We start from the raw sequence: 23,564 nt of genomic DNA, 5'->3' as shown, positions 1-23,564 counted from the left end.
GGCCTAAACTTCTGGCAAGCTTGTACAACTGCCTAGAACTGCTGCAGACGCTTCCATAGCTCTGGGTAAAATTCAGGTCCAATAAATGGGTTGGTACAGTATTCCTAAGTGTGGGATGTGCTATCGCTGAAATCTAAAGAGGCCCACCAAGCAATCTGCCTCTTTCTGGGTGCTGGATTCCAGTGTATAACGATTTGTTCTTTATCTTTTTGGTCCCAGCATATCCCAAATGATAGGTCACTTAAAACTTCACCAATGTGGCAGTACCTTAAAATTTTTTGAGGTTTATCTCCTACCCTTTGGTTTGCATGTGCCCAAATAGGGCAGCTAGAATAATTTCTTCGTGATGCTATCAATACAGTCAACCATAATGGTGTTCTGTGAAATGTTAAGACAATCCAGGTTCTTACAGATTACACTCTGACAGAGTACAGGGGAGTTGATGCACCCATGGGGGAAACAGTGGATGTCAACTGTTTTCCTGCCTAGGTGCAGGCCAACTGCTTTTGATGCTTCTTCCAAAGAGAATTTAAAATAGCATATTTGTCAGATTAGTAGTGGCATACTAAATGCTACGAACTGTGTTAATCTCTTCCGGTTAAAAATATATATCTGACATGGCAGCTGATTTGGTGTTAGCACTTGCTTAATTTTACTATTGTCACCCAAGATCTATCTGTTCTTTTGTAGGAGCCAAACAGATTGAAGAAGGATATGCAGAGTTCCCTACCAATGCATTCTTGAAGTCTTTAAACAGTCGTGCTAACTTCTGCCGTTCCTCCTAGGAAGTGATACTGTTTCTGATTTACTCACTTGGATGCAGATGGGATATTTTCAGGGGCTTCTACTTGGCTCTTCCTACCATAATGGCTCCACAGATCAGGGAACCAACATAAGAGTTCCTCCAGTTACAAAGCATACTTGAGAATTTTATATATCCCGATCATTGATTTGGGGACTGAGGAAACTATCACAGGGTGGGCCACAGACCCATTGTATCCTCTGTAAGACATACTTGGGCTAGAATTCTAATTTTTACCTGGCCTCCGTATGCCCCCAATCTAACTGGAAGACCATGATGGCATTTCAGGTCTTCTGGCATCAGTGTCAGCTCATACCCCTTATCTATCTGTCTTTGAAAAGTCTAAGGGTCCTTCTTTCCAATTTTCACCTGGCCTCCATATGCCCCTAATCTAACTAGACGACCATGGTGGCTTTTCTTGTCCTCTGACATTAGTGTCAGCTCATACTTTTTATCCAAAGTCCTCACAAAGTCTAACTTTTCTTCTTTATTCAATGTAGTGTTACCCTGGTAAATTACCATAGGACCCTTTGTGGAAGGAAAGGGAGAATGTCTATAGTTATCCTGGTGACATTACAGGGTCATTCCTCAAGGGCACACACCCACCCTTTTAACCAATGAGATTTGGATCTGTGAAATTATATAAATCTAAAAATTGGGCAAGCTATTTGGATTTTCCATTGTGACAGCTGACGTTAGTATTCTCCTCCCTATATCTCTTTCTTTGTTACGTACACACACAGACACAAGTCAAGTAATCACCCAATCAGCTGTCTAATCAACCATTTGTCTAATCCCTCAAAACACCATGGTTTATTAGCCATTGCCACAGATTCCTTCAGGTCAAGGCAACCTGCTTGCTACTACAGACTTCTGCCCATTTCAGTAGTTACAACCATCTTACCTCTGATTTTCTGTATTGCTACATGGGCTCTGCCTTTCAGAAATCCCATAACCCCATTGACTAGTTCCACAGCAGCATCTCCTGTTAATAACTCTGAACTGTAGAGGACAGACATCACCAGGTTTTTTCAGGGATATTGATGTCCCCCTCACCAATGAATTCCTTATTGTCTCACCGAAAGGAATGTCCTGTGAGTCTTCCCAGGGAACAAACTCACATGATAGGTTCTAGATATCACATAACAAATTCACTCTAACATTCCCATCTCCATGAGCCTTCTGACGTCTTACTTAATATTATGCCAAAGCAATTTCAGCATCTTGACCTCATTTTCCTATTGACCATTATCACATTTGGCCTTCAAGGAAACATCCCAGCAGCATATTAGGACCAGCTCCAGGTGTTCTTGTTGGATATTAAACCCCAATTTATGAGTGAGTCTTCCCATGTCAATGAATTCTTCCCTATGCAACCTTATTTTATTCCCCCTACCAGTTCAATACTCTCAATATCCACTCCTACGTGTGTTCTCTGGTTTATTTTAGTATATTTAATGTAGGACCTGCAATTCCTGTAAGTCATTTCCTTCTGGGGAAAGGATTATATTTCCCTGCTCATGTTTCTGAGATATGACCCAAGTTACTGGCATGGAGACAATGAGTGATGGCAGGGCTGGATCCTGAAGAGGACAAGCATCAACTTGTGAGTTGCCTTCCTCATTTGAGAGTCTCTTAGTCTTTTCAGGGTCTCCAGGCAATAGGAGGATGCTCTCCTTTAGCAAGAAGAGTGGCTGCTTTTCCGAGTGTGGAGATTTCAGGGAAATCTGAGAGTTCAAGGTTCCCAGACTCATCCACCCAAATGCTCATATTCCAGGTTTCAGGATTGCATTGTTTTCTACCAGGGCTCTAACTCAGGACACCCAAACTTGCCGTGGTTTCAGTCTCCATTGCACTTACACTGTCCTCACAATTTGATTTGGGCCTGACTTTCACCACAGACTCTCCTGCTACCACAGGAAATGATAATCACCTCAAATCTGATAGAGGCCCTTAGCATTTATAATGTGACTTGAGTTGATTTTGCCTGACCTGATCCAGTCATTTTTTAATTTTTAAGCATCCAAAGAAATCAATAACACCCAGCCATCTCTACAATCCTTATAATTACCACTGCTGACAGACCATTCAAGTATACCAGTGAGTGTATGAGTCAACTTATCACCCTTCACCTGTACCTCTGCCCAGCCAACCTCATGTGAGAACCTTAGTAGCTGCATGCCACTGGTTATCACCACCCCATTTCCCATTAACAGTGGGGTCTTCATTGCCATCTGACTGGTGAATTGCACAATTACCAAACCCATCCTAATGGTCTGCCTTCCAGGGCTAATGCTGATACTAGCTATCTTTTCCATGGTTCCCCTGAAAACAGAACACAAGACATAGATCTGCATGAGAGCTTTTTATTCAGGAATGGTGACCATTTAGCAGTAGTGATGAACAAGGAGAATGACATTAAGAAGAATGGAAAGCCAATTTGAAAATGTGTTATCAAGTTGGTCACTGTTGTGAACAAATAGTTCTGGATCACACAAGACATTCTGAGAAGTCTTATGGAATGTGTATCAATTCTGTATCCCTGAGGTCAAAAGAGGGAACCATTTATTCATCAGCTCCAAATCCCCTTGATCAAGGATGGATCCACAGAGGTTAACTCCCCCACACTTCCAAGTTGCAAGTGTTGAGTGCTGAATGGATTCCCCCAGGGATCAGAAAGCAAGAGGTCCACACTACAGACTCAAGGCAGGCACACAGTTGAGTTACACCTATGTGAAGCTAGTCAAAACCTGAGTGGAAGTGGTCCTAGCAGCTGTAGCTTGAGTAAAAGATGAGGCCAAGAAGATCTGAGGCTAATGTCTACGTACAAATTAATGTGAAAGAGGCCTAATTTGTAAGAAGCTTACTAGTAGGGATGGGTGAGAAAGCAACCTACTAAGCTATGGAATTGGAATCTATCATCTTGTACCTATACCAAACAAGGCACAACAAACATCTTGAGACTTACACATATACATTACCTATATGTCACTAAACAAGGGAAAAAATATGGAGAGACATCCAATGCTGAGAGCAGGGATTGAGATATAGCATCCTCATCCTCACCATTTGACACGGCATATATGAATCCCCTTTCCATGAGCCACATGGAGAGCTGGGAAAGTAACAGGTCTTGAGCCATCTTGTTAATATTCTACCCAAGAGGTGTACTTGTCCAGGACACTCCAGTAGTAAGAGAAGGCAGAATAGGAGGTGTAGGGCACAGATTGCTTATGATGAAAGCTTGGGGAGGGGATGATTGAAAAATTGAGCCAGAACTAGATTCCGTCCTTAGGGAACTATGCAGGGACCTCTGAAGAATCCACACTTTCATCTGACATGAGCCAACATTTCGATGCCTGACCCAAGCAGGGCACTAGAACCAGTCATCTGGCTATATAGCCAGCCTGAGAACTGGAGACAGCCAGTGAGCAGAAGACTGTGATTTCACTTCATGAAGAAAAGAGACATCTGCCCCGCCAAAATGCTCCTCCCCATCCCTCTAGACTTTAAAAGAGGGAGGAGGAAGATTTGTGTAAAAAGTGGTCCATGCTCCCTTCTCGATTCCAAGCCTCTCCAAATACAAAGACAACTATGAATTAGTTAAGAAGTTTCTCTTTTTAAACTGTGTTGACTAGGTTTTAATATCTAGATATTATTAAAAATTCATGGAATCTAAAATTTGTCTAAGATGATAAGGAGAGGAATAAAGCACTTAACAGGAGCACTTCAAAGGAGTGATCATTAAAAATAAAACAACTTCGTGTTTATACCACAAGGAATTCAAGTGTCTCAGAAAACTGGTTGTAGTCCAGCCTGTTGGGTGATTTTGTCAAGCTATATTCAATGGCTGCAGGAGTATTTTGTTAGGTAGGCGTGCTCCAAGGGCATCGGGGCAAACCAGATGACAGTATTTGCAAAAGACCATTGGAAGGATGATAGAATGGAAGCTGGATAAGAAAGTGAAAATAATAAGGCCTGAATTCTGCTTCAGTCACCATGCTTTGAGCAAGTTACGCAACATCTCTGCTTCAATTTTCTCACCTGTAAAATGAGGATAATAACTTCACAGAGACTCTGTGCGTCTTTTCACATGGATTCCTTCCGACTGAAAACTGCCTCTCTCCTCCTCAGTAACTCTTGCCACCTTCTACTCATCCTTTCGGTGGTTTAGGTTTCAATTTAGACTTCGTTTCCTCCAGAAAGTCTTCTCTATCCTTCAAGGGGGTGAGGTGACCTCTAATATCTTCCAACCACAGCCTACTTCTCCTTTTATAGCAGTTGTCACACAGAATTGCAATTATCCAATCACTTGTCTGTCTGCTCCGCTAGACTTTGTTAGCACGGGAATTATGACTGTCTTGTCCATTTAGCACATATTAGAAACAAAAATATAAACTGAATCGAATTAACTTGTAGATTTTAAGGATTAAGTGACATAATGCATGTGAAGCTTCTATCAGTTCAAGTGCTCAATAAAGAGTGGCTTTAAGAAATCTCTATTATTGTTCAAATTTTTATCGCAGGGCACAGCTCCTGGCACGTACACATCCATGTTTCAGTGAACTCTTGCTGAATGAAAAGTTCAGGCCGGAGATGATGAGGTAGGTCCTTAACCTACGTCTGCCAGCAGCAATCCTTTCTTTCAGCTTTTACTTTCACTATCCTAAACGCCGTCTTCTGAAACTCCAACTTGTGTTCTTTTTTTTTTTTTAGAGGAAGAAATAGTAAAAATAAAGTAAAAACCAAGAAAGTAATTGCAAGATCCCGCTACAGAATGGGGGTAAAGGAGAGGTGGCGGGAAACCGTAGAGATGCTGTGAGGTGAGTAGCCGGTTGAGCTGTGTGATGTGTATTTTCAATGCCTTGCCCACTAGATGGTGGAACAGAGTCCCTCTGCTGACAACAGAGCTCTTTCTCACAGGTTTGAGTTTCTCTCACAACGCCCACATGGCTGTGCACGTGGAGGAAACCCAATAAATTACATTTTTTCTAAACTGCCTAAAAAGCGGCGAGCTGAAACGACAAGGATGGGGAAAATTAGGAAGAGAAGATGAGAAGCGCGGAAATGCAAGGACTAGGGGAGCTAAACTACATTTCCCAGGAAGCCACGGGCTTGGCCTACAACCCCCATCATGCCTGAGCTCGGGGTCTCGTGACCCAGTCCTGCGGGCATCTTCTGCCAGGAGCGCAGACAACGCCCTGGGGTCTCTGCTGGTGCTGCAGCGACGACCCTTACTCCCCAGGTTACCGCAGCCGCTATTCCCCCCTCGCTCGTAGTCGCAGAGACACTAACCGTTGTCCCTCCGGGTCCACGAGCCACGTGACCCGCCGAGTCATGTGACTCCGCAGCCCGGCGGCTGAAGTCTGTTACCCTGGCAACTCCTGGGCCCCGCAGACCTTCTGGGAAAGCGCGGAATTCAGAAGCGAAGGTAGGTGAGGCGTGGGCCCTTGCTTCGCACTCGGTTCACCGCGGCTGGGCTGTCCTCAGACCCGCTCCTCAGGGCTTTAGTGTCCCCGGTCACTCCCCTCCTCTACCCGGCCTCCGCGGCAAGGGAGTCTTTGTCTTCCCGCCAGCTCCGGAGCCCGCGGAGCTGAGGACCCTTTAGTGGCAGTCGCCTCTGACCAAGAATTTGGGGCCAAGACCTCAAGCGCACATGTCCTGATGTAATCAGAAATGCTAATGAGGGCAGGAGGTGTTTATTCTGCGGGATGGGTAGAGTATTGTCCGAGTCTCCACGGGCACCCTCTCCGGCCTCTGCAAACGAAGCTGCGGTGTGAGCGGCCTCAAGGAGTTTCCATGCGGAAGCTGGGGCAGATTGAAGTTGATTTCTTAGAGGGGCAGGCGAGAGCTTGGCGTTGCAAGTCACTATTGCAGAGTCTTTGTTGGTCCTCTCTCGCTCCAAAAGAAACAATTCGTTCTGATTGGTATACTCCATTAACTTTATTTTAGGTAGATTCTGAGTCTTAATACATTTGTGTGTATCTGGAAATGTCTCCATGTCTGGAAGCAGCCTATTTTGCAAAACTGTTCAGATGGATTGATAGATAACTAGCTGAATGAGAAGGCGGTGCAAACTCTGTCCTGTGCCTTGCAAAGAAAAAATGGTCTTTTGGATTCGCTAATTTATAATTTTTAAGATTCCTTGAGAGGACCTGGTTTGTTTAAGGGATGTTAAATAATACACACACACACACACACACACACACACACTAATATGTGTAGACTTGGGAAATATTGTGGAGGCCACCGTTTAACAATAGGATGTTAACAATGAAAATGTAATTCTGGACCCTAAGTAAAAGGCAGACTGTGAAAGCCTTTCCAAATTAGTTTTATTAATGAATTAGGAATCTCTTGTCCAGCTTACTGGTCAATAACTGTGCATACATACCGAATCATAAGAGAAATGTCTGAGGTTTAAGTCTGGTGGTTTTCAGATGTGATATGAGTTTCCTCAAAAGATGTTTATCATCTCTTGTTATTTAGGGTTTCCAGTGTTGTAAATATTTTGGAATGTTTACTTTGGGAAGTGAAAATTATAGATCATGGCTCTCTATTCCAAAGAAGAGTTGGATGAAGAGTTTGAACAGTTCATGAAAGAGGTAAGTTTATATTTTTAAAAGATATATTATAAATTTGTTTCATGAGAAACTCATCCTTCAATTCTTTCACCTCTCAAGATACAATGAGCCCATCACCAAGCTGTGTCAACTCTGCCTCCAGAATCTCTCCCTCATCCCTCTCGTTCTCTTCTTTTTCACTGCCGCCATCCTAGTCCAGGACACCATCGTCGCACCTGGGCTACTGCAGTAGTTCCCAAGGCCTTTCCCAGCATTCCCTCCACACCGCAGCCGGCATGGTCTGTTACATAAATCAGACTCTGTTCCTCCGCAATGTAAAACACTGTTGGCCTTCCATCACATGTAGAATAAAATCTAAACTCCTTCCGGTGGTTTACAAAGCCCTGGATGATCTTGTTCGTGTCTGCTTCACTGACTTTGTGCCACTCTTTCACCTCATCCACTGATGCTACTGTGGCCTTTTTTCTCCCCCAGACACGCCAAGCTCATTTCACATTAGGAGCTTTGCACTAGCTGTCCCTTCTGCCAATAGTGCTGTTCCTCCGTTCTTCACCTGGCTGGTGAAGATCTCATCTTAAATATCACTACCTCAAAGAGCTTTTTTTTCTGTTTGTCCAGTAAATAAGTAACCACCAAGTCACTTCTTAGTATACCATGTGTTTAATCCTCTATGTAGCACTTAGTACCACGCGTTATTTTACTTGTGTACGTCTGCTTTCTGCCTCCCATTATAAGAATGTGTGGTCTGTGATGTGGTGACTGTGTCTTCATTGCTGCACCTGCAGTACCTAATAGACGCTTAATAAATATTTGCTGAATGAATGAATTAGAGGGTTACATCATGTCCTATGTATTTATAGAAATGGAGAGGCCTTGCAGGGCATTCAGGAGAGTCACATTTTAAATTATTATGGCAATGTTCTTGTTCATAAAGGGAGTTTGAGTGAGATGTAGTAGAAAGAACCTGAGTTGCAGTATCTAACAGGAAAAATAATGCCTACACTTTGTAGGATTGTTGTAAAGATTAAAAGAAAGCATCTACCAATTGCCAGGATGTAGTAGATACTCAGGATATGAGTCTCACTTCCCATTTGAAAAACTGATTTTTTTATATCAAATATGGGCACATTTTGAAAATTAAATTTATAGGGAGTATTTTCATTGTAAAAGATAAAAAGCAGTACAGGTCAGTTTTTTTCCTTTTACCCCTCATTTGCCACCCCTTCAACACTCTCCCTTTCCTTCTCTTTCTCTCCCTCCCTCCCTCTTTCTTTCATATTCAACCTCAACTCATAAAAGCTCTTATCTCATGCTAGAGATTTAGATAAGACAGTGTCTCATTTTTAACAATGAAAACCATGATTTTAAAGTCATGCTGACTTCTTTGGTCATTTTGATAAATTATTATTGAAGCAGTTTGTTCAAACATGTGGTTTATATATCCCAGTTTTTAAGGAGATTGTTGGGACCAGATTTTTTTTTTCTGCTTTATTGAGATATCACATACCATACAGTTCACCCATTTAAAGTGTACAATTCGGTGGTTTTTAGTATATTCACAGTTACGCAACCATCACCACAATCACTTTTAGAACGTTTTCATCACCTAAAAAGAAACACTGTACTCATTAGCAGTTATGCCCTTCTGCTGCCTTAAGCTCCACTAATCTGCTTTCTCTCTCTGAAGATATGCCTATTATAGATATTTCATAGAAATGGAATTGTACAGTTTGTGGTCTTTTATGACCGGCTTTTTCCACCTAACATAACGTTTTCAAGGTCCATCCATGTCATAGTATCTGTCGGTACTTCGTTTATTTTCATAGCTGAATAATACTCCCTTGAGTTCTTTCCACTTTCTGGCAATTATGAATACTGCTGCTATGAACAATTGTGTACAAGTTTTTGTGTGGATGTATGTTTTCATTTCTCTTATGCATATACCTAGTAGTGGAAATGGTGGGTCATATGGTGACTGTTTAACCTTTTGAGGAACGGCCAGACTGTTTTCTGTGTGGCTGTGCCATTTTACACTCGCACCAGCCATGTATTAGTATATTAGGCTTCCAATTTTTCCATATCCTGCCCAGTACTGTTATCGTCTGGGGACCAGCTTTTTGTTTTTTGTTTTGTTTTTAATGATGGTAGTCTGGAAAGCAGTGTGGAAGATTGTTGAAAGTGGAGTACCTACTATGTATTAGACGTAGGGTGTGCACTCTCCATTTCTTTTTCTGAGCTTTGCCACAGCCCGGCAAGGTCAGTGGTACCGTAACTGTTTTTAACAGGTGAATAAACTGAAAAAAGAGGGGCAATTTTCTGTAAGCAACAAAGTTAGCCTGTTTTGAAGCTGAAATTTCAGCTCAGATCTGTGTGGCCCCAAAAACCTGTTGTCCTTCTTCCACACTATTATGTGGCCATGAGGTTTAGGAGGAGTGGACCAAATCTGAGGCAGGTTAGCAGAATCTGACAAACAGTGAGATGTAGAGAGGAAAGAAAAGTAGAACATTTCAAGGTGACGGTGAAGTTCAGAGACTGAAGGGAAGGTGAAACAGCTAAAATTTAGATGGGACGAATATCTTTTCTTCCCGCCTCCCTTCTTCCTGCTTGATTGTCCGGGAAGATGAGTTCTTTTAGAACATTTAAAAATTGACGTTCTTACAAGTCATTGAGGTAGAGTTGTTTGGTTGGCACGTGGAAATGTGTGTTGTCATCTTGGAAGTTTAAAAGTTCACCCAGATAACGTTGTCCTCACTGGCGGACTACACAGTGTAGTGGAAAGTGGACAGGTTTTAGTCAGAGAGACCTCAGTTGGAATCCAGTTCTGTAACACTAACAGTGGCAACTCGGGCAAGTTGCTTAACCCCTCTGAGCTTGTTTCTCCATCAGTAAATCTCTGCTGGATTGCTTAAAGATTGAGATAATCTGAATATAGATCCCGACATAGAGCAGGCATGGAACAAATGTTGGTTTCTTCCCCAGAGAAGGTGTGTGGAATGAGGATAAAAGGGACCATGAGCATGGTCCTGGGGCAGTCTTGAGTTAAAAAAATGGGCAAAAGAGCCAAGAGCTGTTAAAATAGATGGATGGGAAGGTCACAGAACTGAAGAGTAATCTGGAGGAAGTGATGCTGTGAAGTCAAAGGTAGAGAGTTTCAAGAAGCAAGAGTTGGTCACTGTATCAAATTCCGTGATGTGATCAGGGAAGATAACTGACAGTGATCCCTTATTTGTGGCATTTAGGAGCCTTTGCTGCCTGGAGGAGAGCTGTTTGGACGGGAAGCAGATTTTCAGGGGCTGAGCAGTAACTCGAGAAGTTGGTATATAAAGGAAAAGTGATAAAGAGGTAGAGTGAAAAGGAGGCAGGAATAGGGAACTTTTCCTGTTTGTTTTTGTTTTGCTTTGCTTTATTTTTTAAAGTAGAGTAGACTTGAGTGTTCATTCTTCGAGTCCACCGTTGTGCCAGGTGCTGTGCTGAGCCCTGGGGATGCAGTGATGAGCAGGTTTATAATCCGAGAGAAGGAGGGAGATGGGAGAGGGGAGGGAGTGAAGATACGGAGATGAAATGGGGTAACCGAGGAGCAAGAGCCTGGGGAGGCGGGAAGCGACGCTGTGCGGGTTCTCCTTGGAGCGGAGGAGGGAATGTCTCTTGAGGGAGAGCAGTGTCTCCACAGGTGAGTTTCATGGTGGAGTGAGGGGAAGGAGGGTGGTTTTTGACCGAAGGTCTCTATTTTCTCAGTAAAGAGAGAGGCCAAGTTAATGGCTGAGAGTGAGGGTGGTAGATTAGGGTTAGAGTAGGGGATTTAGGATTGTAGTAAAATTTGGACCTGAAGAGTAGAAACATTTATTAATAGGGGCAAAATACTAATTTCTCAGGTAGACACCTGCAACTCAATTCCTCCTGGTGTTAGAATTCTGTATTCTTCTATAGTGGTGCTAGGTAGTTTTGCTCAATCGTGTTTTATTCTTAGACCCTAGAGAATGTCTAGAAAGAAGATTGTATCCTTCTTTTTTTTTCCTTTCCTGATTATGTTTCTTGATCAAGTTTTCTTTATTTCTTTGTTATTGATGTTTTTCTCCCTGGTTAGTTTACTTGTTTAATTCTGGATAAGAAATTGATATTCAGAGGTGTATGCTTGATTTTTAAGTTATTTTGGCCGCATAAGTTTAGAAATATGAATTTATACGTTTATTGCTAAGAACATATGGGTGATAGCTGAACTGTAGGAGGACTAAGAAACATTTTCAGTGATGAATATGGGATTCTTGAATTTAAATTCAATAGCTTATATCTGATTCAGCTTTCAGATGATTCTTTTGAGAATTCAAACAAAACACCTAGACAACCTAAAAACGAAGTGAAGAAGAAAGATACAGTGCCCTGGTGGATGGCTGAAGGTGATTTTGAAGACGGCGGTAAATATCGCTGATTAATTTCAGATTATTTGACCACAAGGGGTCAGTCAAGACTTTTAATTCTGGATTTTGTTACGTACTATAAATATATAAAGAAAATGGTACTAATAGTGTGGATTTTTGAAGTATGGATTGATTTTTATCTTTTTATTATGTAATTGAGAATCTGTTTCTGCATTATCAGGTTATTTTACATTGAGATAATTTATATTTATTCAAATTAAGATGGTGAATAATATGAGTGTATTTATATATTATCATGTTCAATGGTAAATTGATTTAAGGTGATTTATTAAAATATTCTGACAATGTATTAATGTCATTGCGTTGGAAAGATTTTAACAAATCTATAGATTTTGGTGTCACAGTCTGTTAACAGCTGTAAAAATAATTTTTTGCCATATTGGTAAAGAACTCATTATTGCTTCTGTCTGGCACCTGTGTCTACCTTTCGAAACCAGAACTATTCCTCGTCACATCTTTACCAATGGACAATCACTCTCTGGAGTGTTTTCTTAGGTATATCTACTATGTTTAATTCTGCCATATTCTTAAGGAACCCCAGACTCCCTCTCCTAAGTTCCTATGTTTGCTCTATTTGTGAATCATTAAGCACCATTTTATAAACTGATAGGATTTCTACATCTCTTCTCTAGGGGAAAAATTTACCCATAGCTTTTGTTTTTTCCCGTAAAATGAGCCCGAATTCCTTAATGTGACCTTAAGGCTCTGCAGAATCTTCCTGGAGCCCTCCTTCCAGCCTAATGTGCTCCAGCCACTCTCAGTTATTCCTTGTCTCCAGGGAACACCACTGGCTCCATGCCTGTGTGCATTAATTCGTCCTTTCTTTTCAGTGGAATGCCTTCCCTCTCATCCTTCTTGTCTAGTAAAGCTTGGCATTACTTCTTTTTGCAATCCCTCCATAACTCTCCTAGCTCCCTTGTCAACACAATTATTGTCTCCTTTATTTTGAAGTCAGAACACCGAAACAGTACTTACACTTTGTGCTGATAGTCATGACCTATAGGGCCACTCCTGAAGTTGGGAGCTTTGTGAGGGCAACAAACACTTCTTTTTCTTTGTACCCCTGACCCTCAACAGTAAATAATAAATGTGTTTAATAAATGTTTTAGAGTAAAATTGATCGTCACTTCTCTGTTCTTCTTAAAACTGTACAATAAGGAATTGCCTTATTGAAAAATTTAGTGTGTTTTTCATAAACCCCCAAACCATGCAGTAATGCTAAAATGCTTTGCATGTGAAGAATTCTTTTTTAGAATCTTTCCCCTCTTGGTGCTTGAAAAACAATATTATATGATGAAGTAATGTTAGAATTGTTGACAAAAATTTGAGATTTAATTAGCATTAAAGTCTCTTTTCTAGAAAGTAATGAATCAGGAATGGAATGTGCCAACTCACTTTAAGGGAAAGACTAGATCGTGGACCAACACTTGAATGTAACCAGACTAAGGGTATTAATAATTTTTTTAAAAGAATATATCAATCAGAAGTGGATTTGATTAGTAAAGGATAAAAGGATACTGAAGAAGCAAACTTTGACAGTGTCCGTTTAAAACAGGAGAAAGGGTTTCTTTGCCCACGGGTGTCACCTGGTCCCTGGTTCAATCACAGACACTTGTTGAGTTCGTTACGTTCTGAGTACTAGGCACTAGTATAGAAAGGCAGGATAGGAGTCCTGCCATCGAGAGCGTAGAAGCTTCTAAGGGACAACTGAACACCCTCTTGAAGAGAGGAACGCATTACCAGTCTTAGACAGGTAAACAACATTGAGCTACTTGAACCTTATCGTTTTGCTTTCTCTTTCAGTTGCTGGAAGGATAAACTGTTTTGCTTACAGAGTGAAACCATCTAATCCTCCTAGTGGTTGTAGTCTTCATTATAAATAACTAAATTGGATCTTGGTTTCAGTTATATTAGTCTGTCCTGAGCTTGATTAGTGTGGGTCACATCCCTGAGGCTAGCCACCACAGCACCCAACCTTAGCATGCACGTTTCCATTTCAAGTATCTATAGATGTATCTCTTGACTTTCTGTAGCTGTATGGAAGTTATTATTTGAGGCATTAAAACCATTCTTCACACAAGGCCATGAAATAAATTGATTCTGAACCCTTCCAAGAGGACACAAATTAAGAAATTAAAATCAGAATTTGTAACTTCTTAATAAGGCTTCCTTCTAAACAAAAGTGCTATTTTTCTAATCTTAATATTTATATCACACAATATAGTTATTTACTTTTTCCACGTATTTATCAGTTTTTTACAACAAATATAGACTTAGGGTAAAGAAATTTCGATCTTGCGTAGCTTTTCCGGTGTTTTTGGAATAAAGAGCAAAACTCCACCCCCAGCCTATGAGAATGAGCAGGGTCTAACCATTGACTCCTGCTCTGGGCTTATTTCTGCCCCGACGACCCTTGCTCTCTAGCTCTAGATCCAATCTCAGTGGTCTTTCTGCATCCTCAGATGTGGCCTGCCCCTCCCATTGTTGACCCTTGTACCTCCTCCTGCCCCTGCCTGGAATTGTCTCCCTTTCCCAGTTTACATAGTTGTTTCCTACCCTTCCTTCACGTAAGGCAGGAGATATTCTTTAAGGTGCCGTGGTATACTGTATTAATTACTTGTGCTTCAAAATAGTTTTTAAAAATTGTCTCATTATGCAAATTTTTGAAATGTTCCATTTAATAAGATGCACTGCAATCAAATAGAATTGTAATTTTTCTTTTGTGAATTTTTGGTCTGATGGAGTTTTATTTAATAGACCAGATTTATTTTGTAGCTACTATCCACAAAATTAGTGTAACAGTACTACTGTGTTGGCATAGTGGTCAAAACAATTTTCTTAACGTAAATATCCAACTTTATGAAATCCCATCTCTAGGGCTGCATGGAACAAATGTAAGCTATTTGAAAACAAAGAGGACTTCTCAGCCAGTTATGGAAATGGAAGAGGAGTCTGTTGAGAGGATTCAGCTTCTTAAGAGCAGTGGAACCTCTATCTTGAGCATTGACAGCTTAGAAACAAATGGTAAGATATGTCAGGGCTATGAGTTGACAGGTTAATCAGTATGCTTATAATCAGCATTTTGTAAAAAATTAACTCATAATTGTCTTGGAGCCTCCTTTACTGAACCATGTAGACAGATTTCATACCTTCCTGGAATGTTTAGAATTATACCTCTTGAGAAACTTTATAACCTTACATATTGATAATAAACATAAATGTATATTTGGTGGGTGAGAGATTAAGTAAAGTGTGTCTTAAATTTTTAAAAATTTTGCTATATAATGTAAATGAATACATCATTGAAATTTTATCAAAATTCTGTATGTTAATAAAATATGTTGATACTTTCCATTTAGAGATAGTAGTTTCTGAGCTCAACCATAGTGTTCTCGGTTTGGGATTGGACACATTAGAAGAACAAGAGGAAAAAGAGCAGTTTTTTGCCAGGCTTGAGAAAGGCTTAACGTCTTCCATCGATTATTCAAGATTAAATAAGGAATTGGATTCTAATGACTCCACACATTTTAAAGCTTTACATAGGTAATGTAAATACGATATAAATTACACGTTAAGTGATTTTTGTGATTTTCTGTATTTTTGAAGGCTGGGGTATGCATGGACTTAAATGGGTAAATATTATAACAGGCAAAATTTACAGCTTATTTTTAACTCTATTTTCTGGGCATTATTTTGGTCAGGGTTTTTCTTATATATAAGCAGAGTGTGTTGATTTGTATTCGAGAGCCCACTCTGCCTCCAGATCTGAAATGTCGTGTCTGAGATACTCTTGAGACTAGGAGCACATTACCCAAAAGACCTTACTAGGAGAGTAATTTATTAAGTGATTTTCCACAGTAAGGTAATAAGAGTCCAGGTAGCGATTATAAACTCAGGAAAAAGGAACAGAAAGGGAAGGGGAACCGGGGAGCAAAGACAGGTTTGGTCTGTGTCCTGCCTTTTTGTTTGGTTGACCCTAATGGTTATCAGGAAGCCTCATGTTTCCTGGAAATTCTGCTAATTGAGTTGGTCCTCTGAAGTATGGTAGACCTTTGACATTCTCAAGACCTTTGTGAAACCTGATATCTTTAGTTTTCTCAGTTTCAGTTTTCCATTTAATTTTTTAAATTATAAATGGAAGTCAGATTACAATTTTCAGATTTTAAGAACACCAAATTATAATTAAATTAAGGGTCAAGAGAATCATAACCTGTCATTGGTTGGAGTGCCTAATCTCCTCAAGATGCTTAGTTTCTTATAGACCATGGACAAAGCAGCGACTGTCCGTGAACTGTGTAGGGTCTGAGGTTTTTTACCCACCCTACGTGCAGGCTGACAAATTAGCCTGCCGGTTTTCTGGGTGCTGACAAGAGACACACAATTCCTGAGTCAGAAACAGAGGACTTTATTTCTTCTCACAAGACCAGTACTCGCATGTCACGTTTATTTGCCTCAGTTCTCCGTGTCCCCAAGGCCCATGGGGGCAACACAAAGGGTCCATGATGGCTGTCTGGACATGTGCTTGGGGGCTTTACAGGAGAGGTTCACTGAGCTTGGGGAGCCTGTTCGCATATAGTAAGTGGAAACAGGCCGGTTCTTTGTCTGGGCGGAAACATTGCCTCCTCTCTCGAGGTTGCTCACTGCAAACACAGCCCTGAGAAATGACCGAGGAAAGAGCTGTCCGTGCCTGTCATTCTTGGCATCCCCAGCAGGGACGTGCAGCGACACTCAGGGCTGTGCTGATGGCCTCTAAAGTGACAATGCAGATTAAGTTTACAGAGGTTTGTTGGTCACGAGCTTTTGCCCCTTTGCAACATAACATTTTCTGATTTCTTAACAGTATTCTTAACTACTGATATTTATGCTCCAGAACAGACTAGTTAGAGTACAACATAGTACAGAGTATGCAATGGTAAATGTTTGCTGCTATTATTATTAGTATTATCGTAGTTTTATAATTTCTTGGATCTGCTAATGGTCTCACTAAAGACAGGGTTGATGGGCTGAAAGGTAGAACTGATTCCTTGGTTTGAAAGAAAGCAGAATATGAACTAATAGCCCCAAAATAAACAGAACTTGCTTAATCTTCTTTGTCACCTCGCTGAGTTTTCCTTGGTTTAAGGCTCCTATGCTGCTTGCATTTCAGGATTAAATTGCCGTTAGCATGTAAATGCTGACTGACCCCACATTTGTTTCTGGCCTCCATGTAGACTTCAGTGGTTCTCATAGCTTGAGGTCAGTTCCTCATCTTTAGTGTAGAAAGGACATTTGGGTCCCGAGACATGTAAATGCACATATTTATGTATAAAATTGTTCATATTTGTGTAATAAGCTAAGTAATATGGCATTTTTTTCCTTTTTATTACCTTGACAGCTACGATTAAGCTTTGAGGAACCTTTATTTTCAAAACGTTTTCATTACAGCCCCCAAATTTTTAACTTTCAATAGAACAAGGGTACTTGAAAAGAAATATATAATATCAGAGATTTTTAAAAAATATATACAAAGGATTGCATGGAAATGTATTATTAACATGTGATAGTAAATTAAGTAAATATTTTTCCAGTAATCAAGTCACTATAGAACGAACTGAAGATAAGTGTGAGAATGAATCGAAACATGAAGAACTGGCAGGTAATTTCAATGGTTTTTAAATTTGCAATATTTGAAAAGATAACATAGCTTTTAATAAAGACATTGATAAGAGAAGGGTAATTAAAATTTTTAATTAAATTTGATTAAATTTTTAAAAATAATTAAAAAAATAAAAGGAAAATCATGTTGTCTTGGAAAGGGCTTTGAACAGGTAGAGTGAATCGCCTGTGTTACAATCTGAGCTACCGAGAGATGTTGAAAGTGCAGTACCGCCTCGTTTCTTGGGATTGGGCAGGGGAACAATAGGGAAGACAGAAAAAAGGATTTTTGTGCTAAGACCAGGGGAATGTGTGGAGCCGGGACAAATGCCTCCAAAGCATGATTGGGGAGGTATATCTTCTTCTATCTTTTGACTTTTAATGTGTGTTTTTATATTTAAAATGGTTTTCTTGTAGATAGCGTATAACTGGGTTTGGCTTTTTTAATCTGATCTGACGATCTCTGACTTTTAATTGAAGTGTTTCTGCCCTTTACAAAGATATTTATTGGTACAGTTATTTACTGTTTTGCCATTTGTTTTTTGATCTTTCCATCTTTCTGTTGTTGTTATTTCTTTTTGTTCTGCGTTCTGTTGGATTATTTATAGCATTCCGTTTTATTCCTTTTAGCTTGTTAGTTACACCTCTTTGTCCTATTTTTTTACTTAGTTGCCCTATGATTCACAGTATTTTTATCTTAGTAGAGTATACTTTCAGATATCATTATACCACTTTATATGTCTTAACAACAGTAAACCCCCCAACCTTTTTGCTATTTTTGTCATGTATTTTTCTTCTATGTATTTTAAAAACCTCACAATGCATTATTGCTGTTGTTTTAATAGGTGATTATCGTTTAAAAATTTTTAAAGAGATAAAAATTTATGTAAAATTTATTTTTATCCAATTATAGGGGAGGAAGACATATCCTCTACCTGCTGGGTCCTTCTATCTGGGCTACAAATTAAATTCACATGAGACAGAATGACAGGAGACAATCAAAGAAAGCTTTATAACATGTATACATGGAAGACACTCAGGAAAACTGAACAACTCGCCAAAATGGCAGAGCCTCTCATCTTAAATACCACCTTCAGCTAAAGGCAAAGGAGGATGTTAGGGGTAGTGGTTTGGGATTTCAAGGGGAGGAAGGCAATTCACCATTGCCTCACCAGCACAGCAATTCATGCAGCAGTTGATGAACACAGTAGGTAGCAGGTCTTTGGTCTTGAGCTGGGTGGTCACAGCAGGTCAGCAATCAATCCATAGGCTAGGGAGAGATGCTTATCCTTAAGGAAATGCCAACACGGGGGAAGTGTTACGTCTTTCTTTATCTTTTTTTTTTGAGGAACGTTAGCCCTGAACTAACATCTGCTGCCAATTCTCGTCTTTTTTTGCTGAGGAAGATTGGCCCTGAGCTAACATCCGTGTCCATCTTCCTCTACTTTATATGTGGGACGCCTACCACAGCATGGCTTGATAAGCGGTGCATAGGTCTGCACCCAAGATCCAAACCTGTGAACCCTGGGCTGCCAAAGTGGAGCATGCGATCTTAACCACTGCGTCACCAGGCCAGCCCCACATCTTTCTTTATCTTAAGGGGCATTGTCCTTGTCTTTGGGACATGGTAAATGCTTAAAGCAGATATACGATGCATGCTCAACAGCCACGTCAGACCCATTTGGAAAAACAAGGTCAGGCCAAATCAGTTTTACACTGAATGTCTTCCTCATATACCCCAATGTATCCTATTGCTTGCCATTTATTTATCACTCTGTTTTCAAGATTTTCTTTTTATCTTTTTTTGGGGGGGAGCAGTTTGATTATGATGTATGTTGGTGTGCTTTTCTTGTATTTATCCTGTTTGGAGCTGGTTGAGCATCATTGATCTGTGAGTTTATAGTTTTTGTCAAAATCAAAAAGTGTTTTGGCCATTAATTCTTCACATATCATCTCTGCTGCCCATTGCACTCTGCCCTAATTGCAAGTATGTTAGAAAGCTAAATTTTGTCCCACGGGTCACTAAGATTGTTCCATTTCTTGAAGCTTTGTTCCTGTCTGTGCTTCAGTTTTTTATTGCTGTGTCTTCAAGTTCACTGATCTTTTTTTCGTTTCTTTAATCTTCTGTTACTTCATTGAATTTTTTTTTTCTTTTTCTAGAAGTTCCTTTTGGATCTTTTTTTGTCTCTTTACTATCTTTCCTTATTATGTTCATTTTTTTTTCACGTCCTCAACAGTGAGCATATTCTGGTAATCCTGGCATTTGTTCATTTCTAGGTCTCTTTCTGTTGACTTCTTTTTCTGCTAGCTACGGGTCACTTTTTCCTCCTGGAAGTCTAGTGATTTTTTGTTGGGTATGGGATATTGTGGATTTTTACATTGTTAAGTATCTGAATTTTGTTTTCTCCTCTTAACGAGTGTTGAGCTTTGTTCTGGTGGATAGTTAATCCTTTTCTTACGCTTTGTCGGGGGATGTCTAGAGGAGTCTTTATGCTAGGTGCACTTTAACCCTTCTGCTAAGGCACAGCTCTTCCGAGGTTTCCACTGAACGCCCCTGCTGATCAATGAGGACTTTTTCCGCCCAGACTGGTCAGAGCTGCAAAGTCTCCCTGCCCTGTGTGAACGCCAGGAACTGTCTGCCCTGCAGCTTCCCAGTCACTTTGCTCAAACTACACATACATGGCTTAGTATTCAGCACAGGCTCAAGGGCACCCTTATACAGGTTTCTAGAGCTCTGTTTCTACATGGGTACTTCCTCTCTTTGTCACTGTTCTGCAGCTTCTAATCCCTCAGCCTGTGTGAACTCTTATCTCTGTCTCAGCAGTGAGACTGGCCTGATCCCTACCCCAGTGCTTAGCACTCCAGAATGGACGTACCTTCAGGGAATTGGAGGGCTCAGCTCACTTGGTTATCTTTCCTTAGGAATCACCTTTTTGTGCTGCCACTTGTCTGATATCTGAAAACAGTTGTTTCATGTATTTTGACTAATTTACTAATTGTTTACAGAGTCCTTGAACTTCATCATGGTAGAGGAGAAGGCCCTCTACATTGCGTGATACTTAAATTAATATTTGCAGCTACATTTTCCAACAAAGAATAAAAAATGTCTCCAAAAAGGATCTTTTACATTTAATATTGTTTATTTTATCTGAATTTTTAAAATATTTTTTATGCAAATAATATTTTCAAATTTACAAGGGTGGGGAATATAACAATAGAAATAATACCTTGAATATGTAACATTTTCCTGCCATAAAGGTCAGAGCACTACAGATTAATATTCTCATTTTTCAAAACAATATAGAAGAGCCTTGATATTACTGTCTCTGATAGTTCTCATATGAGAACCACCTTCTCAGTTTGGTTTTACTCTTTCATTTTTGTATCAACTTAATTTGCCTCGATGTTTCTTTCTGAAATCTCTGATATGTTGTTTTCCTTCTATTTCTTGTCTTATCTATTTCATTTCTCTCTGTATCTACCAATGACTTTTCCTCTTACTTCAAACCTATTTTATTCATGACAAATTCCTGAGGCAGGGGTTGGTCATTCATATGTTGGACAGTAGTATTTCCCTATAGACTATGCTATTACTTTACTAAATGCAAATTACAAAATGTAGTTTTGAAAAGTGCATGTTGATTAGCACTTTTCCCAATAAGAAATAATATTTGGCTTTATTAACTTTGGTTCAGATTAAGTGTAGTACTAGCTTTAATAATACTGACAGACAACTACTACTGTGAACATAATAGCTAACGCTTATATATAGTGCATATTATATATCAGCTGCTGTTCTCAATGAACTTTCTCTTAATCTTTTCAGCAACCATTTGAGATAAGTACTATTATCATCCTCACTTTACATACGGTAAGAGTAAGGCAAAGAGAATTTGTGACCTGACAGTTCTGCTGCTGAAAGTAGTAGAAGCAAGTGGTGAACCCAGGCCTTCTAGCTCCCAGTCGTGCTTTTAAGCACGGTGCTGTACTACCTGACCTGTTTCTTATGCTCCTCTTTGCAGTCACACGAACTAAATCCCCTTCCATTGATTTCAGGTAGTTCCCAAATCCCAAGTAGTTGTCTAAGTTCATTGTCATACCCTCCCGTATCTCCTCTCTCCTTGCTTGTCATCTTTTCTTAAGTAAATCTAATCCGTGAGGTTACTTAAAATTCAGTGATTCCCACCTAGAATATTAAAGTCTTAATCATTTTGTATTGGTCCTAGCACCTAGAAGTATGTCTAATACAAAGTGACTTCTCAGTAACTGTTTTGTGGATTTAATTATGTCTATTGATGTTTAGAAAATGCCAGTGTTCTTTCTTATATGGAGGAGAAAGAAGGTGAGCGTCTTAGCCTGAGAATATAGATATTAACGTAGTTAACCAACTAACCTAACTTAGCCACTAAGTTACAATACCTGTGCTGTTCTGACCTCGTATTCCTTGTGAACTGAAATTGAGATATTTCTGTGGGCTGATCTCACTGGAAGCATCTCTAACTTCCATGCCCTCTCAGATTCATCCCCAGACTTCCAGTATTAATTACACTCAGGTTGTCCGCTCCCTTCTAAGAGAAGACTAAAAGACAGCCTTTCCAGAAGCAGCCTCGCAAGTACTTGTGCCATCCTTCTTACAACAGGCCATCCTGATTCTGAATGTGATCTAATTTTTGAAATACAAATAAGACTGTTTGCTTCTGGAATGATTGATTCCACTCTGAAAAGGCTGTCCCGCTTCTACAGCCCACAGATCTCAGTCAATCCTTTGATTTAAGGGCTATAATCAAGTTCAAAGTTGATGAAAAGATCCTGGCCACATAGTCCTTGCTCCGCCTTCCCCATAAGTCCTCTGATGGCATCTTGTTAACAGGGACACACCTTCCCGTTCTGTTGCAAAGTCATTGAGCTATAATTTGAGACTTCCTGGGAAGAACCCAGGACTGGGAAACAGTGAAGGTCATACAGGGCCAGTATTTGCTAAGGGAGGTGTTGGAGATAGACCTGTCCGAAGTACTGTTTAAGGCTTTCAGTAGAGATAGCTACAGAGGCCTCAAGAATCAGCTTAACAAAATAAGCAAAATCCAGCCTTGTTAGGAGTTTCAAGATTTCACAAAAGTGCTGCTTTTTTTAAGTAAGCAATTTGAGATTTTTGTCTTTGAAGAGCAAATATTAAAGTTTGTTTTAAAAATGATATAAAATCTTTTGGTCAGCTCTAGAAATTTTTAGTTGGCTAATATAAAAGATTAAAAGTATAAAACTCTTATACCATTTGAAAATATAAAAAACCAAAATGACCTAAGATAGTCTTATGAATTGAATTCTCATTAAATCTTTGCAAAAAAAAGTCTTCTCTAAAGATATCTTTATGTTAATATTTCAATAAATTATTCTGAGTCAGACTTCTTCCGTTGGAAATTAACAGTATTTTCCTGGAATTTGACTTCTTTGACAATGTGATCCTTGTATTTTTTTAAATTATTTTCTTCAGAAAATTACAGTGATGATTTTGAAGATGAGGAGGATATTGATGCACCTTTGCCTACTAAAGATGGAGAGACTAATTGCAAAGAAAATCCCATATCAGAAAAAACAAAAGCACCCAAACAGGTATACATCAGTTATATATTTGACAGTTTAGAAACTTATTTCATTACCTTAGCTGACAGCATCTGAAAAGCTTGAAATATGAGGAGTCCTTCATAGTCTTGCTCATTGCTGTAACGTTCTAGGTCTCTTTAACACCCAGTTAGACATTCTTACCTGAGGATGTCGATTTATTATAAGTCTTAATGAAATATCATGGCAATTGATGATTTTCTAAAGGATTTCTTTTGGCAAGTAATCTCCTTAAGTTAAGCTTTAGAAATTGGAAACTTAATTAAAATCTCAAATCTAATTTTTAAACAGGTATATTAAATTACACTTTTCTTGAGTAGGTCTTGTCCTTGAAGTACAATAAATATCCCTCCTTGTTACTTGTGCTAGTATAGTAACATTACTGTGTGAAACTTCCTTGGCTAAGATCATGAATTAAATTGTTCCATTCACATTCAATGTTACTATACTCTAATTTTTTCGTTTCTCAGTTTTTACTGAGACTGGTTAAGG

At 39.6% G+C, this 23,564-nt stretch overlaps 1 protein-coding gene across 15 annotated transcripts in view; it reads left to right on the top strand.

The window, feature by feature from the left end:
• Window positions 1–5,956: 5,956 nt before the first annotated feature.
• CEP162 (centrosomal protein 162) overlaps window positions 5,957–23,564 on the top strand; it is an 85,266-nt gene continuing 67,658 nt past the window's right edge. For 8 of the 15 annotated variants that reach the window (XR_011421772.1, XR_011421774.1, XR_002810637.2 and 5 more), the window contains exons 1-7: window positions 5,959–6,233; window positions 7,292–7,407; window positions 11,684–11,798; window positions 14,700–14,846; window positions 15,182–15,365; window positions 17,390–17,457; window positions 22,945–23,063. Coding sequence is in view for 11 of the 15 variants with exons in the window: in XM_070222763.1 (XP_070078864.1) it covers window positions 7,351–7,407; window positions 11,684–11,798; window positions 14,700–14,846; window positions 15,182–15,365; window positions 17,390–17,457; window positions 22,945–23,063 (690 nt within the window). In the remaining 4 variants the exon portion in view is untranslated. Of the gene's footprint in view, window positions 6,234–7,291; window positions 7,408–11,683; window positions 11,841–14,699; window positions 14,847–15,181; window positions 15,366–17,389; window positions 17,458–22,944; window positions 23,064–23,564 lie in introns of all 15 variants that reach the window. The other 7 variants (XM_070222765.1, XM_023649398.2, XM_070222764.1 and 4 more) reach the window with 6 other exon arrangements.

The sequence above is a fragment of the Equus caballus genome, chromosome 10 (assembly GCF_041296265.1).
Source record: "Equus caballus isolate H_3958 breed thoroughbred chromosome 10, TB-T2T, whole genome shotgun sequence".
Lineage (NCBI taxonomy): Eukaryota > Metazoa > Chordata > Mammalia > Perissodactyla > Equidae > Equus > Equus caballus.
The sequence above is the reverse complement of the archived record's forward strand: the minus strand, read 5'-3'. Positions and strand labels throughout refer to the sequence as shown.